This window comes from Enhydra lutris, unplaced genomic scaffold (assembly GCF_002288905.1).
Source record: "Enhydra lutris kenyoni isolate GAN:26980312 unplaced genomic scaffold, ASM228890v2 scaffoldscaffold5, whole genome shotgun sequence".
In the NCBI taxonomy this organism is placed as follows: Eukaryota; Metazoa; Chordata; class Mammalia; order Carnivora; family Mustelidae; genus Enhydra; species Enhydra lutris.
This window is the reverse complement of record NW_019154089.1, coordinates 52,296,240-52,312,189: the sequence shown is the minus strand read 5'-3', so window position 1 is coordinate 52,312,189 and position 15,950 is coordinate 52,296,240. Positions and strand designations below refer to the sequence as shown.

Below are 15,950 nucleotides of genomic sequence, written 5' to 3'. Positions count from 1 at the left end.
TTCAAAATTCGAAGTATGGGTTTCTACTGAATGCGCATTGCTGTCCAACTATCATAAAGTAAAAAAAAAAAAATTTTTTTTTTTTGTTAAGTCCAACTATTGTTAAGTCAGGGACTATCTGTCTGTATGAGTGAATTAAATATGAATAAATTAATATCATAAAATAAATCGTCAGCAATATTTTGAGCATTGGTGAATTAACGAAAAATATGACCCTCTGACAAAATACGGACCTCTAATTAGAAAAAACACAACACATGATAGAATAAACCCAATTGTCGTGTGTAGAACTAGTCTGCTTCTCAAGTTTGGTCAAGGCCAGAAATACCCTGAGATGGAGGCGCTCTCTCCCACACTCAGCTTTTGCCCCAGTGAATGGAGGCCGATCCCAGTCTTTTCTAAGATGAATAATGCCTGAAATCTGGAAACTGTTGTGCAGAGAGCTGGCAGAAAGTGAGGTGTGGGCAGACCCCAAAACTGTAGAGCCAAAGAAAGAGATTGATTTTCTGCCATGGACTTCCCAGTGTCTGAGGGTAGGGACAATGTTTATTGACCTAGTCCACGTATTTAACAAAGAGAGCCACAAAACAGCAGCCGATCAGCGACACTGCAGAGGCCGTGATTACCACGATGACGCTCCCAGCCTTGTTGACCAGGAAGCCCAGGCCACCTCCGACTAGGATCTGAGCCAGCTGCACCATGCAGGTGAGGACAGCGCAATCCAGGCCCTGCCCTCTCCCATCGCTGTCCAGGCTCCATCCTGGGGCCTGCCGTCTCTGCAAGGGAAATGCAGGAACACACTTACTCTACATGAACCATCCTTCAGGGCAGCCATTGGGATGGGGGGCCCAGAAATATTGCAACTGCAGGGGACGCTGGGGCAATTGTCAGAATCCCCAGGTTCCCCTTTCCTCTTCTCTGTGGAGGTGGGGTGGTTTCTCAGCATTCCTGAGCCCCCTTTTCCTAATCAGATAACAGAGGGCAATGGTACCTATTCTGCTGCTCTCCGGGGGCACAGGGCTTCCAAGTAAGGAGTAGGGTGCAGTCTGGGAAGTTGGTCATGCTTTGGCCAGACCATCATTACATTTGGCTGGGCATTTTAGAGTTGCTGTTTCAAGATCCTTATTCTCCGGCTGGGCCCTCCACTTTCCTCCCACATCCCCCCTGGCCTTCCGGTGAGGTTCAATGACATACCTTCTCATCCTGCTCCTCACGGTGGTACTTGGCAATGAGGCTGAAGGGCACAGTGTACAGAGTGCTGGACATCACACCAAACAAGGTACACATAGTCAGGGTGGAGTAGACATTCGGGAAAAGTCCAATCAATCCTGTCCCCAGGCCAAATAGAAAATACCCCAGGAAGTAAAGACCTTTCAACCCTACGTAGGATCCCAAAGGTCTCTGAAGGTCTGTGGGGAGAAGAAAGAAAGAAATTACGCTGAGCAGTTCCTCATAATATTTTGTAATTTCAGAGAATCTTTTCTTTTCAAATTCACTTTTTTTCTAAGGAGCTTTCCTTTGATACTGAATATGGAACAAAAGAACCTCCTTATCTGTGCTTAAAGACAGCTGGCTTTTGGAATCAGTTTTAAATCCTGTGCACACAGAGGGCTGGAAATTGCCTCCCGAGGTTGATTTTCTTTTTCCACAAGTAAGGACCAGGCAGCTGAATAGTGCCAGGATGCAAAGAGATGGTGGGAAAGGCCACCTTGGCTATGGGACTGTGGGCGTGACAGGGGTGCCAGATGTGGGAGGAGAGTGGGTCCTTCTGATTCAGAGTCTGGCCTAATAGGACACAAACAATAATCCAGGCCTATCTTGACTCCATGGCCCAAAGTTAGGTTGGAGGAAACTGAAACCACCAGATTTTAAGAATGATGCAAGTTATCTCGTTCCCTGACCAGCCCCCCACACCCCCACACCCACTCCCACCCCACCCCCCACCCCTCACCCCCCACCCCCCCGCCCCGCATTTGAATGTCATCTGCATGCCTAAGAAGGAAGCCAAAGAATGCTCTCTGTCTATGGACAGGCAGGTTGCCTGACTTGCCAACACTTCCCCATTGGTGAGAGGCCCTTTCTGTACCCAGTGCCACCCCATTGTAGGCTCCCTCCCCATCAGTCCATTCCCTTCACTTGTCTAAACCTCAACTTCCTCATCCAAAAGAAACCTAAAAAGACAAAGGAACAAACAAATGGGACTAGTAAAACCCTTCTTTGTGGTTGTTGTCAGGATCAAGTGAGATCCAAAGCTTGCGACATCACTGAGCCCAGCACCCAGCACACGTAGACCATCCGGTTAATGATTAATGGTGGGTATTGTTATTTCAACAAATACAGGCATGCAAGATGGTTATCTCTTAAGGAGGTTCCCCTCCCAGCAAGTAAATTTGGCTTGCTCCTAAAAGTACTGTAGTAGAGTTCATTCCTAAAAATTGAAATTTTTTTGCTTTAAAATGTTTCATTCTGTGTTCCACCATGGTGGGAAAATTCCCTAAAAAACCCTCCAGTCTCTCTGTTTTAAGTGGCTGTTTCTCATCCATAGGCTCCCTATCTTTCTCCTGGCCATCCTACTGGAACATATGAACCCAGGGGATGACTGACAAAGACCTGGAGTGTGTCTATTCAAGAATGAAATTCTCCCTATCTAACCAAATAACTGTTGGACTCGCATCACAAAGACAGGAAACCTAATCTGTATTACACTTGATTCAATTATGAAACTAAACACTATTTCAGATCATCCCATGGAAGTCAGAGCTTGACAAGTGGACACCATTACTTCCTCTACTAAGTTCATATCATCCCTAGGGGGCTGTTGTCAAGGTGGAGAGAAAAAGCCATCTAGAGTTAGGTCAGTTTCTGTTTGCTTAATGATTATATTTATACAAAAAATGTAATCTAGATGTCTCAGTACCCAAAAGACATTATCAGTATTCACTGGAGAAATGCTCTCATCCAGTATGTTGGCCAGCCAAGAGGAGGGCAAAGAAGCATAAAGAGCTATTGGGAAATATAAGCAACTTCAGAACAAAGACTGGAAGCCAAGCAAAGAAACTTTTATCCATGAGGAGAAATCAGTCAGTGTAAGCGTAAAGCTGACTTGCCTTCCACTGGGTCTAATACCGAGTCACGGTATGTCCTCACAGTGTGTCTCTCGTTACAACTGGAGGTAAATAATGTATTTAAGCATCGGCTATGAGTAGGAGTGTTGGATATGAAAAATTGGCTACATTCCAGTACTTAATACTGCTATTTTCATGGATCTAAGTATGCCCGCTATGCAAAAGGAACTTGAAAATACCATCCCTCACCCTCCACCCCAGCAGCCAGATTGCCCTGCCAAACTCCATCTGGATAGAAATTCTAGATCTGCATCTGATGTTATGTGATGAGTCCAAGATAGCGGGTGCGCTCTGGAACTGAAGGACCTGATTGATTTTGCTCAGGGTGGGCTGGAGTGCAGGGGGAGAGAACTTGGAAGATTTAACAGACAAGGTCCACTGGACCTGAGTCTAAAAGCACAATTAGCAGTTGTCTAGATGTGGAATTAGAGAGAGCATCTGGAGAAGGAGAAACCAAAAGCAGTAGGAAATACACAGAGTTGAGAAAGTCTGTGTAATGAGTCCTCAGGGGCAGTGAATCTGAATGGGGAGCGAGAGGTCAAAGTGTGACGGGGACCCAAACTGAGAATCTTGGAACACCAGGTTCAGGACTTCGACTTTGGTCACCGAGAGTCCCTGAAGATCCTTAAGGGCTGACTGGCAATTTATAAATAAAATTTAGTTCTAATTCAAGTGAAAGGGATCCCATAGATTGATACATTAATATAACTTTGGGAAACTATTCAAATAATAATTTATTGTACACAGGGCTTTTAACTCGAAAGGACCTAAAAATAACATGCATTTTAATCTTCAAATGCCATGCAATTCGTACAGGAACTAAGACTAGACTAAGGGAATGTCCCTAATGGGGATTCTTTGAGAAAAAAAAGTATTGACACAGGGGCGCCTGGATGGCTCAGTAGGATAAGCCTCTGCCTTTGGCTTAGGTCATGTTCGCAGGGTCCTGGAATGGAGCTCCGCATAGGGCTCTCTGCTCAGCAGGGAGCCTGCTTTCCCCTCTCTGTGTCTGCCTGCCTCTGCCTACTTGTGCTCCGTCATATAATTAAATAAAATCTTAAAAAAAAAAAAGCATTGACACAAAACTAAAATGTGTATTACTTGTGGAAAATTGGGCTCCTCTTACAAGAACAAGGGTGGTAGTAAATAGTCTCTCCACATCTTGAAAGCACAAAAGGACTGAGAGGAATGATGAGACCCTTTTAGTCTATTATTCTCTGATTCTATTTTAAGTACTTGAAACCCTCCTCCTGTGATTTTCTTCGTTCATGCCCCCTGGGAGTGGGAGGTAAGGAGTGGGGAGGGGAAATATAAGTTATAAGCCACTATTATTTTGTTATTATAAATTTTAGAATAATAAAGTTTACTGTTTCATGATTACTGGGCTCATGAATTCCTTACGTGTTTTTCCCAATTGCACTTTTCTCAATTGTGCTATATTTTGAAGAGATTTTTTGACCCTGAAGCAGGTTTCCTGCTGTGCTGTGGCTAGTTGGAAGTCAGACAAGGGGACACTATAAGCATTCCCTCTCTTGCCCCCACCCAAGAAGCACACTTCAATGGCAGAATGAATGCCCCTGAGAATGGTAACAGGGATCACCCTCCAATACTTACCCTTCTCCCACATGGGCCATAACCCTGCTGTTCCTTGGGCCTGCCCAAAGCTTAGAGCTCTGTGTTGGGGGCCAGCTATCTCCCCACAATCTAGGAGGAGTTTCCATTATTATTAGAAGCCCAATTTCCATCCCAAAGGGGGGACCTGATTACATTTTATAGGCTAGATTATTTCACTTAATTCAATGCATACAGATCTTGGAGATGTCCATATACATTGGCAGGCACCAAATGAGACTAAGGTTATAGTACATTAGTTTGGGATTGTTTAAAACCAATCACAGAGGTGCCTGGGTGGCTCAGTCTGTTGAGCGACAGACTCTTGATTTCAGCTTTGGTCATCTGAGGGGTCTTGGAGTTGAGCTCTGCATCAGGGTCTGTGTTCAGCTTGGAGTCTGCTTATCTCTCTTCCTCTGCTCCTTCCCCAATGCTCTCTCTCTCTCTCTCAAATAAATTAGATAAATAAAATCTTTTTTAAAGACACAATAAATAAATAAATAAAACCAATCACAGGAATCTCTTTGTGTGCAGTGTCTTTACAAATGAAATGTGGCTAAGTGGGGGTTAATGGACTCAGTCCCCATGGAAAGCTGGTACCTGGGAAAGAAAGTTGTCATCCTCAGTCCTGGAACAGTGCTCCTGTGACATACCTTCCTCCCCACCTGAGCTAAGGTCATTTTGCATGTTAGTTCTGTCACCTAGCATATTAACCATCCCTCTTATGTTCTGTCATCTACAGATCTAATAAGCTATATTTGTGTATATGTGAAACTCCACCAGTGACCTTACTCCAATAGAACACAGACCTGATGCTAATCAGTACTCAGTGCTGGGACCCTAGTCCTTGTGTATCTCACAGTTCACCATCTGGTTTCCAAGATTTCCTTTTATTTTCCAGGGAACTTTGATCAAGAACCCATGAACTCCAAGGAAAAAGTAATCAATGAGGAAAGTAACATAGACTTCAGTATGGAAAGAGAATACATCTTGTGGTCCTTTCTAAGGGAAGAGTTTTTCCTGATCTCCATATAATTATCAAGAATCTGGTATTTTATTTTATTATTTTATTTTATTTTATTTCATAGATTTATTTATTGGAAAGAGAGAGAGCAAGCATGAGTGTGAGGGCCAGAGGAAGAAGGAGGGAAAATCCCAAGGAGACCCCACACTGAAGAAGGAGACTGACATGGGGTTCGATCTCACGACCCTAGGATTATGACCTATGCCAAACCAAGAGTCAGATGCCTAACTGCCTATGCCACCCAGGGGACCCAAGGATCTGGTATTTTAAAAAGCAGAAAATAAATATAAAAATATAAAATCCAAAATTCTGCTAGACCAGAGCCCTCTAGAAGATACTTTCAGAAGGAAGAGACTTACAAGAATAAAGTGAGGAAAACACGGCATTGATGCACAAGCCCCAACATCCAACCTCGACCCCTCTTTCGTAGATGAGAAACTCTGTGGAGTTGTGTGCACTGTAGGGATCCCCGTGGTACACAATCTGAAAGAGAGATTTGGGAACATTGAGATACAAACGCACTGTGGTAGGGACTCCCTTTTATGTGCTCTCTCTGTCCCTGTACAGCTTCCCAGGACACAGAGCTCACTCTCCCATGACCATATCACCCCTCTCTTCCTCTTACACTTCTACTCAAGGACCTTCAGGAAGTCCTAATGCCATCAAGTCTAAGCAGCATTTCCCTGGATCATTAACACCCTTCCTTCCGCCTAACACCTGGCTCCTGCCTGACTTAGGCAACCCTGCCACCCTTCTTCGGGTACAGCCAGCAGGCTTCTGACTCATCTCCACACGTGCCATTCCTATTTCTGCTTAGAATGTTTTCCCTCTTCTCTGTCTAGCTCATTTTCACCTTTCAAGGCCTGGGTCATACTGAACATGCTTTGTTGAGCCTGCCACGACAGCTGCAGCTCACACTGCATCTTCCCTGTCTGCTGTATTTGATCAAGTGCTGGTCCCATAGAGATGTCTTGGGTGCAGTAAATTGTCTCCAGCTCCTGTCTGTAAGACAGCTCTTTGAAGGTACTCTTTCTTATACTCTCACTGTGCCCATCCTAGGAGTGAGCCGAGAAGAAACTCGACAGGTGCTGAACAAGGGAGTGATGTGCAAGTCAATGAGTCTTTGCACAAACATGTTTATTACCTGACCCATGAAATCTGTGAAGAAGAGCATGTTAGATAGGAAGGCGGTCCATCCAATGAAGTGGCTGATGCAAAGGCAGTGGTACTGGGGAGGCATGTTCACCAGCGCCCTCAGCAGTGACTTCATGGTCATCGCTTTCCTATACTGGAATAAAACATGAAACTGGTGTGAACTTCAGGGCAGACGTGCAGCCAGCTGTGTGAGCCAGAGCACTCAGCCGTGTTTCACATCTGTCAGTCGATTACCCCGACAGAATCACACTTTCTGGGCACAGCACCAAGGTTTCCATAGAGAGGTCTTATAGGAGGTGTTCTGTTAAGTATGTGTGGATACTGAGCAATTTCAGGCCCTGAATAAAGCTTTGGAGACTTAAGGGCAAAGGGACTGCAAATGGAACTTGCTTTGGGCCAAGGTGGAACAAATATCTAACATCCTGTCTTTGAATGACAAAACCACTACATAAGGACAGAGCTCACAGATCTAAGCTTGCCCTTGGATGATTATAATTCTTAGATTTCTTGAGTCTGAAAGTGTGTTAGACTGAATTCTAAGATGGCCCCATGAACTCTGTCCCCTGATGTTACCCCATAATTATGTTATGTTACATGGAAGAGGGATTTTGCAGATATAATTAAGGTTACTAATTTATTGACTTTGAGTTAATCAAAAGGGAGATTAGCTGGGTACTCTAACCGGATCACATGAGTCCTTTAAAAAGTAGAGAATTTTCTGTAGGTGAGAGCAGAAAAGGAAGTTAGAGAATTTTAAAGCACAAGGGTTACTAGCTTTAAAGGTGGAAGAGACCCAATGGAAGGGACTTTAGATGAGATGCGATTGACTCCTGGCCATCAGCCAGCAAAAAAAAAGGAGCATCTCAGTCCTACAACCACAAGGAGCTGGGTTCTACTTGAATGAGCTCAGAAGCCGATTCTTCCCCAGTTGAGCCTCCAGATGAGAATGCACTTCCATTCACAACTTGATTTCAGCCTTGTGACACCCTAAGCAGAGAACCCGGTTGAGCCCACCCAAAACTCTGACCTATAGGACTGTGACATAATAAATGTGCTTTTAAGCTCCTTGAGGTAATTTTCTAGGTAATTTGCTAGGTAGCAACAGAAAACTAATACAAAGAGCCAAGCAGCTCCCTGCTCTTGCTCAGGTCCCTCTTTCCAGTTTATTTTTTTCTGGTTCCTGCCATGAGCCAGCACATGTAAATGATCCCTATATGGAGTCAGAGGTGAAGTCAATATAAAATACACACACACACATATACACACACAATGAATACACATATCCACATTCTTTAATTTGGACTTAAATTGTGTTGAAACCAAAGGCTACACTGTTTTTGTTCTTGTTTTTGTTTTTTTGCCTCAGAAACCTTGAGAAAATGAGAAATCTTGAACTATTGACACAACTGTTTTGAAATAAAAAGAATAAAAGAGCTTTCGGCGTCTTGTTTTATAACAGAAGAAAGAAAGGTTGGGAATATTAAGACACTGAGACTATAAACATCAATCATGGTGGGGGATTAGGTCTTTCTTGTCAGATCTTTATTTATTCTGAGTCTTGACATAATGAAATTGAGTCCTGGCTAGTTTATTTATAAGGTGGTCTCCTGGGAATTTCTATTTTAACTATAACAACATATTGTTTTATAACTCTTAACTTTATATAACAATGCCTTTCCCTTCAATATTTATTGTGGAAAAATACATTTACTTATTGTAGATTTGTTACATAAATTGATTTTTTAATTTGTCAATTTTTTAGTATTTAACCTACTGGTGTAGTCTGCCTATAGGTTAAATAAATAAATGATCTTACACAGTCTTTCCCACTCATATCCATGGGGAATACCTTCCAAGACCCCCACTGGATGCCTGAAACAGCCTATAGTATCAAACCCTAGATAGACTATGTTTTTTTGTATGTACACATACTAACGATAAGTTTTAATTTATAAATTAGACACAGTCAGAGATTAACAACAATAACTAATAGCAAAATAGAACAATTACAACAATATACTATAATAAAAGTTGTGAGTGTGATCTCTCCCTCCTAAAATACATCATTGTATTGTACCAACTGTTCTTCTTCATCTTCTTCCTGTGATGACATGAGATGATAGAAGGCTTTTATGGAATGAGATGAAATGAGGTGGATGACATACCATTAGGCTATTATTATTGACCTTTTTTTTTAAGATTTTATTTATTTGACAGAGGGAGAGAGAGAGAGATCAACAGTAAGGCTGAGCAGCAGGCAGAGAGAGGGGGGAAGCAAGCTCCCCACTGAGCAGAGAGCCCGATGCGGGACTCGATCCCATGACCCTGAGATCATGACCTGAGCCAAAGGCAGAGGCTTAACCCACTGAGCCACCCAGGCATCCCCACTATTGACCTTCTGATGATAAATCAAAAGGGTCATCTGCTTCCAGATGGCGGTTGACCACAGGCAACTGAAATTTGGAAAGTGAAACTTCAGATAACTGGGGACAACCGTACCTAGTCAGTATTTAAAAAGCATAGACATTCCTTTGGAATTAGGAAAAATAACTTTTTGAACGTAAAATACAGTAACTGTCAAAATAAATGTTGACTGAAAAAGAAACTCAATGCAGGATTGTTACTTTTTATTTGACCATAGGAAGAAGCTAAGGTTAGAGAACCAAAAACAGGGGTTCCTGGCTGGTGCAGTTGGTAAAGCACACAACTCTTGTTCTCAGGGTTGTAGGTTTAAGCCTCGTGCTGGGTGTAAAGAAATAAAATCTTTAAACAGCAATAGCCTAAGTTTCATGCCTTTCCTTCTTTTCATTCCAAAAATGCAAAATTCTAAAAAGTGAATGTGGCCAGCAAGTATTCATCCTCTTTCCAAATCCTAATTTATGCTTCTGCCTTAGACGTAATTTTCATCCTACTTTCATTGTTAATCTAACTTTCCCTTTCATCCAAAAACAAATATGAGCTTTCAAATTGTGTCTAGTGTTTCTGCAAAAGCTGGGATTGTAAATATTCAAACACTTTGGGCATTTCCACTCAGAAGGAACATTCAGAAGGCATCTTATTCTGGGACTCATCAGTTCCCTTGGAGAAGCCCTCTCCATGGCCCAGGGCCCTTGGGAGTTGCTCTACTCCATGTATCCTGCACCTTTGTCAACTGGAGGTTGAGTGGTGTTGGATTTATACGTGAAAAATGCACAGAGCCAAGAGCGGGGAGGAGAACTTCATGAGAGTGCACTCAAAAGGAGACCACTGAAAGGTTGAAGTAAGCAATGATAGCATGGAGGAACTGCAGATGAATTTTATGGGATCCAGTCTGAATCCTGAAATAATTCAGGCCTCCTCTTGCCATTGAAAAAAAATTAGTCCCAATTCTCCAACTGCATCACCACCGTCATTTTGGGAAGTGTTATATTCCACCTTGGAATGTAAGTAATAGTATAAATGGCTTATTATGCCCCCTGTTAGGGCTGTAAGTCTTTGAGCATAGTGAGCAGATTAGTCAATTTTATGATCCCTAAATACCTAGTAATGCTCTGTACATACTTGGTACCCAAAGTAGTGTGTTGACTAAATAATGACTATAATGTTTTCATAGTCATATAAAGCTTAAAAAGCACTTTACATGCTTTATCTTAGTTGAACAACCCAATAATCCTGGAAAATAGGCCAACCCATCAGGAGACGTTGAACTCACAGAGACTCACTGAGCTTGTATGAAAGTTCTGTTGGAGCACAGATTAAGTCTATTCCCTGTTGGTGTGTGAGGGGCTCAGCATTCTGCTTGGCTCATAATAGGCACTTGTAGCTAACACCTTACTATGTGGTAGGAACCAATCTAAGTAAGTTTTGCATGGCTTATGTCATAGAATCAGCACAAAACACTTGTAGGTAAATAGAACAACTTTCTCATTTTACAGAAATGTAAACGCTCAAGGTCATGCGTTCCAGAAGTGGTAGAGGCAGGATTTGAACACCTATGCTCTTAATATTTTAATTTTTTTTTTTTAAGAGAGTGCCTGCAAGCATGGGGGTAGGGGCAGAGGGAGAGGGAGAGAGAGACTCTTAAGCAGGAGCCATGCTCAGTGCAGAGCCTGATGCCAATGAGGGGCTTGATCTCACCAACCTGAGATCATGAACTAAGCCCAAACCAAGAATTGGACACTTAACTGACTGGGCCACCAAGGTGACCCATACCCTCTTAATCTTTAGGCTCTTTACAGCAAGTGCCTGGTAGCTGTTGAATGAATAACACAGGCCAGTCAGCTAGAGGAATCAAGATTTAAACCTAGGTCTTCTACAACCTCTTTGCCAATCAGGGCATCCTTTGTGCTTATATAGCTGACGTAGTGCCATTAAACTCAGCTAGAAGGAGGAAGCAGCTGTACATCAGTCTTATCCAACAGAACTTTCTACAGTGATGAAAATGTCCTATATCTGCACTGTCCTGGACTGTAGTTCCTAGCCCCAAGGGGTTCTTAAGCATTTGAAATGTGGCTAACACAACTAAGGACCTGACATTTTAATTTATTCCATTTTAATTAATTTAAACTTAAATAGCTGTATGGGTCAAGAAGCCAATGTATTGGTCAGCATAGTTCTAGCCTCTTCTCTCTGACAATTTCCCCTTAATCTAGTCCTATTTCTCTGTAATTTAGTAGAGTTTTTTTTTTTAATTTTTAAACTAATTAATTCACTGACCAGTTCACCGAAAATGGCCTAAAAGAAATATTTAATCAACTCATGAAATACAAATTCAACATGCCCAACCCAGTTACCAACCCAGGGATGCATTCATTTGGAGGGACAAATTTATAGTCCCAATCTAAGAAGTCAAGCTATTTCCTGAGGCCTAAAGATGGTTCCAGGCTTCTCTCATGGTCTAACATTTTGGAACTGGCTTCATCATCTTCCCTACCTTGATGCACTGAAAAGAGTCAGAGGAAGATCAGAGGAAAAAGCACACATTTTTAAAGTTTTGATTCAAAGGGATAAGAGCTATAGGGGATTGGAGGATTTGGTTAGACTTCGCATCAAACTTTTCACATCAAATAAGCAAACAAAACAAAGAATGGTTAAAAAAGAAGAAGGATGAGGAGGAGGAGGAGGAGGAGGGGAGGAAGAGGAGGAGGAGGAGGAGGAGTTAGACCAAGGATATTTTTCCTGAGTAAAGAAAAAAAGAATTTGCCTCTTACCTGTCCAGCAGAATTTTTGGTTTTGTCTCCCTGCAATGCCAGTTCTGGGTTTACAGAACCATTTTTGACTTTCTCAATAGACCCATACTGGTACATTTTGTCTGATGACAATGCAAAGTCCTGGGGGGCTTGCTGTGGGGATATGTCCCTTGTAACATCTCTAAGTGGGGCTTCAGGGATACTGCAGAGATGAATAATAAAACACAGAGTGAGCACCAAGGCGGAGAAGAAGAACATGACCTGGAATTCTGTGCCCAGTGCTCTTCCTGTCTCCAGATGAGCCCAGTCGATGCCACCCAAAAGGTAACCCAGGGCACCTCCAAAACCTAGAAAGCAAGAAAAAGCTGTGTTAGCATAGTTAGCAAACCATCTTCTCTTTCCATGGTGTCTGGAGACCCCCCGCCCTTCGTTGGGAAAGCTCCCTGAGGACAGCAGAGGCACCTGGTTATGATAGAGTTAACACAGCAGGAGGCCAAGACATCTGCAACCACAAAATGTGGGTTCAAGATCAGTTCTGGCATGTGCTTGCTGTGCCCTTGGCCTTCCTCACTCATAACGTGGGGGTAATGATAGAAGAGCCACACTTGGTTGTGATTCAGAGGGCTGTTCTGGGACTCGTGGTGCCTCAGGATCTTTATCAGACAATGACTCTCTTTATCTCATCATGGAGATGCCCAGGGTGTTAGAGGTCTTGGGCTGAGCTGAGCAATCAACCAATAAAGATGTACTAAATTCCCAGCACTATTTGAGGGTCTATCTAAATCAGGACTGATTGGAAAATGGACTAGTGCCAGACACAACCAGACACAACCATTGCCACCATCAGAAACCCTATGGCCTTTCTAAACTGCACACTCTAAACTGCTCCAGAACTAAAAGTCCTGCCCTTAAAGAGCCCTAGGAAAAACCAACCTCTGACTGCAGTAAAATTATTTGTATTGGCATTTATCTGTTAATAAGCTTCCTAGTGTGGCGCAGGTTTGCCAAGATCAAACATCTTTGGACTCTGAATTCTTTCCTCTATTTGAAAATAAAGGAACTTTTTTCCAGTGGATAACAAAAGGTGAAATATGAATTTAAAAAATCTTATTGTCTTCTCACAGGACGGGATTTTGACTTGAAGTCTTTCCATTGCTCATTTTACCTGCTTTTGCTAAAGACAGTGTGATTTAAGGAACAGTGAGGAAGGACTTCCCCAAATCAATCCTGCCCTCTAATGGTCTAATATTTGAAATCCTATTAGTAGTGATTCATTCTTTCTGGATTTTGAAACACAAGAGCCCCTGACCCGGGCAAGACACTGTATTACCCAGCGCCAAAGTAGTTAAGTGCTCTTCAGATGGTGGCAAGTGTCAGTGGTTCTAAAAAACGTGAGGTGGGGGGCACTTCTGGGGGTGGGAGGGTGCCAGGGGAAGTAAGGAGATGGATGCCTACCTGTGTCACAAACTTATGTAGGGCCGATCACCCTGTTAACCTTTCCACTTCAACTGCCCATCATGCCTTCCCAAACACAGAGAGCCACCTGGACAGAAAAGCTTTGTTTTTGTCTTTATTTTTCTTATGCCAGTGAAGTCTCCATCTTATTTCCCAGATAAAGACAGTACCCTCACAAGCCAGGGAATCAAGGAAGAAAAGGGAACTTAAGGGATTCTCTAATTCTAACCCTAAATACCCAACATAAACCTTGACCCCAGGAACACAAATGTCAATGTCAAATACCATGACTCCTAATTTATCTCGAATGGTGGAAGAATGGGCGATTCTGGTCACGCTACATTCTGGTTAGTTGCAATTTACACAGAGGATATTTACAGGCGACCAACTATTTAACTGTTAACCAATGGATTTCAAAAATAAAGCATCGTTGTCCTGCCCTAAGTGCCAAGGCATTATAAGACAGAACTATGGGAGACAGTGGCAGACTGGGTGCAATGAGGTCAAAAATACATGTCTTCTGCCAACAGGAATATATGGTCTAGCTATGGATGATGGTCATATCCATAAACAGATAAGACACGTGTGGGTCCCAGGCTGTGAGAGGAAGGAGGGGCCACTGAGCCAGCCACACCCGGCTGTGATTTGGAGGGCCTCTCTGGGACTTGTGGTGCCTCACAATCATTATCAGACAATGATTCTCTTTATCTCGTGGTGGAGACGCCCAGGGTATCAGAGGTCCTGGGCTGAGCCGAGCAATCAACCAATTAAGATGTACTAAATTCCCAGCACTATTTGAGGGTCTATCTAAATCAGGATTTCCCAATTTCAGCACCCCGGACCTTGTGGGCTGAAGGATTCTTGGTTGTGAAGGGCTGTTCTGTGCACTACAGGGTGTCTGCAGCATCTCTGGGCTCTCCCCACCAGATGCCAGTAACAACTCCTCCACCAGCCTGATAACCAAAAATGCATCCAGACATTGCCTAATGTCCCATGGGGGGCAAAATGGCCCTTGGTTGAGAACCTCTGACCTAAAAGTAATCTTATGAAAAACTTACACGTTCTTTTTTGGAAACTGTTCATCATTCATTACCAGATCAATGGTTGTCATACTGTCATTTAGTTCTCCTGTCATTTATGCCTCTTCCCTTCTCAGCTACCATTCCACCGAGCAAGGGAAATGTAAAGTAAAAGACCCCTGCCCATTTAGAAGAATTTATATGTGAGATGAACCCTCCACCGTGCAACAGAATGGTGGCTTTATTTTATGGATGTAAATATATGGGCATAAATCTAATGATGAATTCATGTTCAGTATTGACTAGAAGGATCGAGTTCTACAACTGGAAGGTTTCCTAGTCTATTTTGATGTCTGCTGGCTTAGCGTACTTCAATAAATATTGTTGAGCACTAAATAAATGTGAAGGACTCTCCGAGCTTCTGGGCATGCAGATGTAAAGGAGATGCAGCACCCCTTCCATTCCTCCCCAGAAGGCAGTTCAAAGTGGAAGAAGCAGGTAAGTAAACAGCTACTTTATTTATTTTTTAAAAGATTTTATTTATTTATTTGACAGAGAGAGAGAGATCACAAGTAGACAGAGAGGCAGGCAGAGAGAGAGGGGAAAGCGGGCTCCCCACTGAGCAAAAAGAGCCCGATTAGGGACTCGATCTCAGGACCCTGAGATCATTATCTGAGCCAAGGGCAGAGACTTAACCCACTGAGCCACCCAGGGGCCCCTAAACAGCTACTTTAAAAAAAAAAAAAAACTGGGGGCCTGGGTGGCTCAGTGGGTTAAGCCTCTGCCTTCAGCTCAGGTCATGATTCTAGGATCCTGGGATCAAGCCCCACATTGGGCTCTCAGTGGGGAGCATGTTTCCCCCCCCTCTTTCTGCCTGCCCCTCTTCCTACTTGTGATCTTTCTGTCAAATAAATAAATAAAATCTTTAAAGAAAAGAAACTGTAATAAATGATGCTAGAGGGGCACCTGGGTGGCTCAGTTGGTTACGTGTCTGCTTTTGGCTCAGGTCATGATCTCAGGATCCTGGGATCGAGCCCCACATTGGGCTCCATGCTCAGTGGAGAGTCTGCTTCTCCCTCTCCCTCTGCCCCTCCCCCTGTTCCCTGAAATAAAGAAAATCTTTAAAAAATAAAAGAAAATGATGCTAAAACTATGACCTGGGTACTCAGAGTATAGAGGAGTTCTGAAGAATTTAGTTGTTTCTGGCACCTAGTTAATAGTACCAAGATGATGTTGATTATTAATAATTATTATAGGATTCCTCTTGATTAGCAATGAAGTTCGTAAGAGTTCAGTATATCAAAGATATTAGAGGTAGAAGGCTGTTCTGAACTCGTCTGGTTGAATTCGATCTGAAAGCCAATGGTTTACAGTGGTTAAGTGACAGGGGACA

The 15,950-nt window shown here is 43.0% G+C and overlaps 1 protein-coding gene across 1 annotated transcript; it reads right to left on the bottom strand.

Moving 5' to 3' along the window:
* Positions 1-462: 462 nt before the first annotated feature.
* LOC111140785 (membrane-associated transporter protein-like) lies at positions 463-14,673 on the bottom strand. Its single transcript, XM_022492967.1, has 7 exons — positions 14,597-14,673; positions 14,430-14,491; positions 12,105-12,430; positions 6,905-7,048; positions 6,120-6,243; positions 1,195-1,409; positions 463-776 (listed from the first exon to the last, which is right to left on the bottom strand). The coding sequence occupies exons 1-7, from the start codon at positions 14,671-14,673 to the stop codon at positions 555-557; spliced, it is 1,170 nt and encodes a 389-aa protein (XP_022348675.1). The 3' UTR covers positions 463-554.
* Between the last annotated feature and the right edge of the window lie 1,277 nt (positions 14,674-15,950).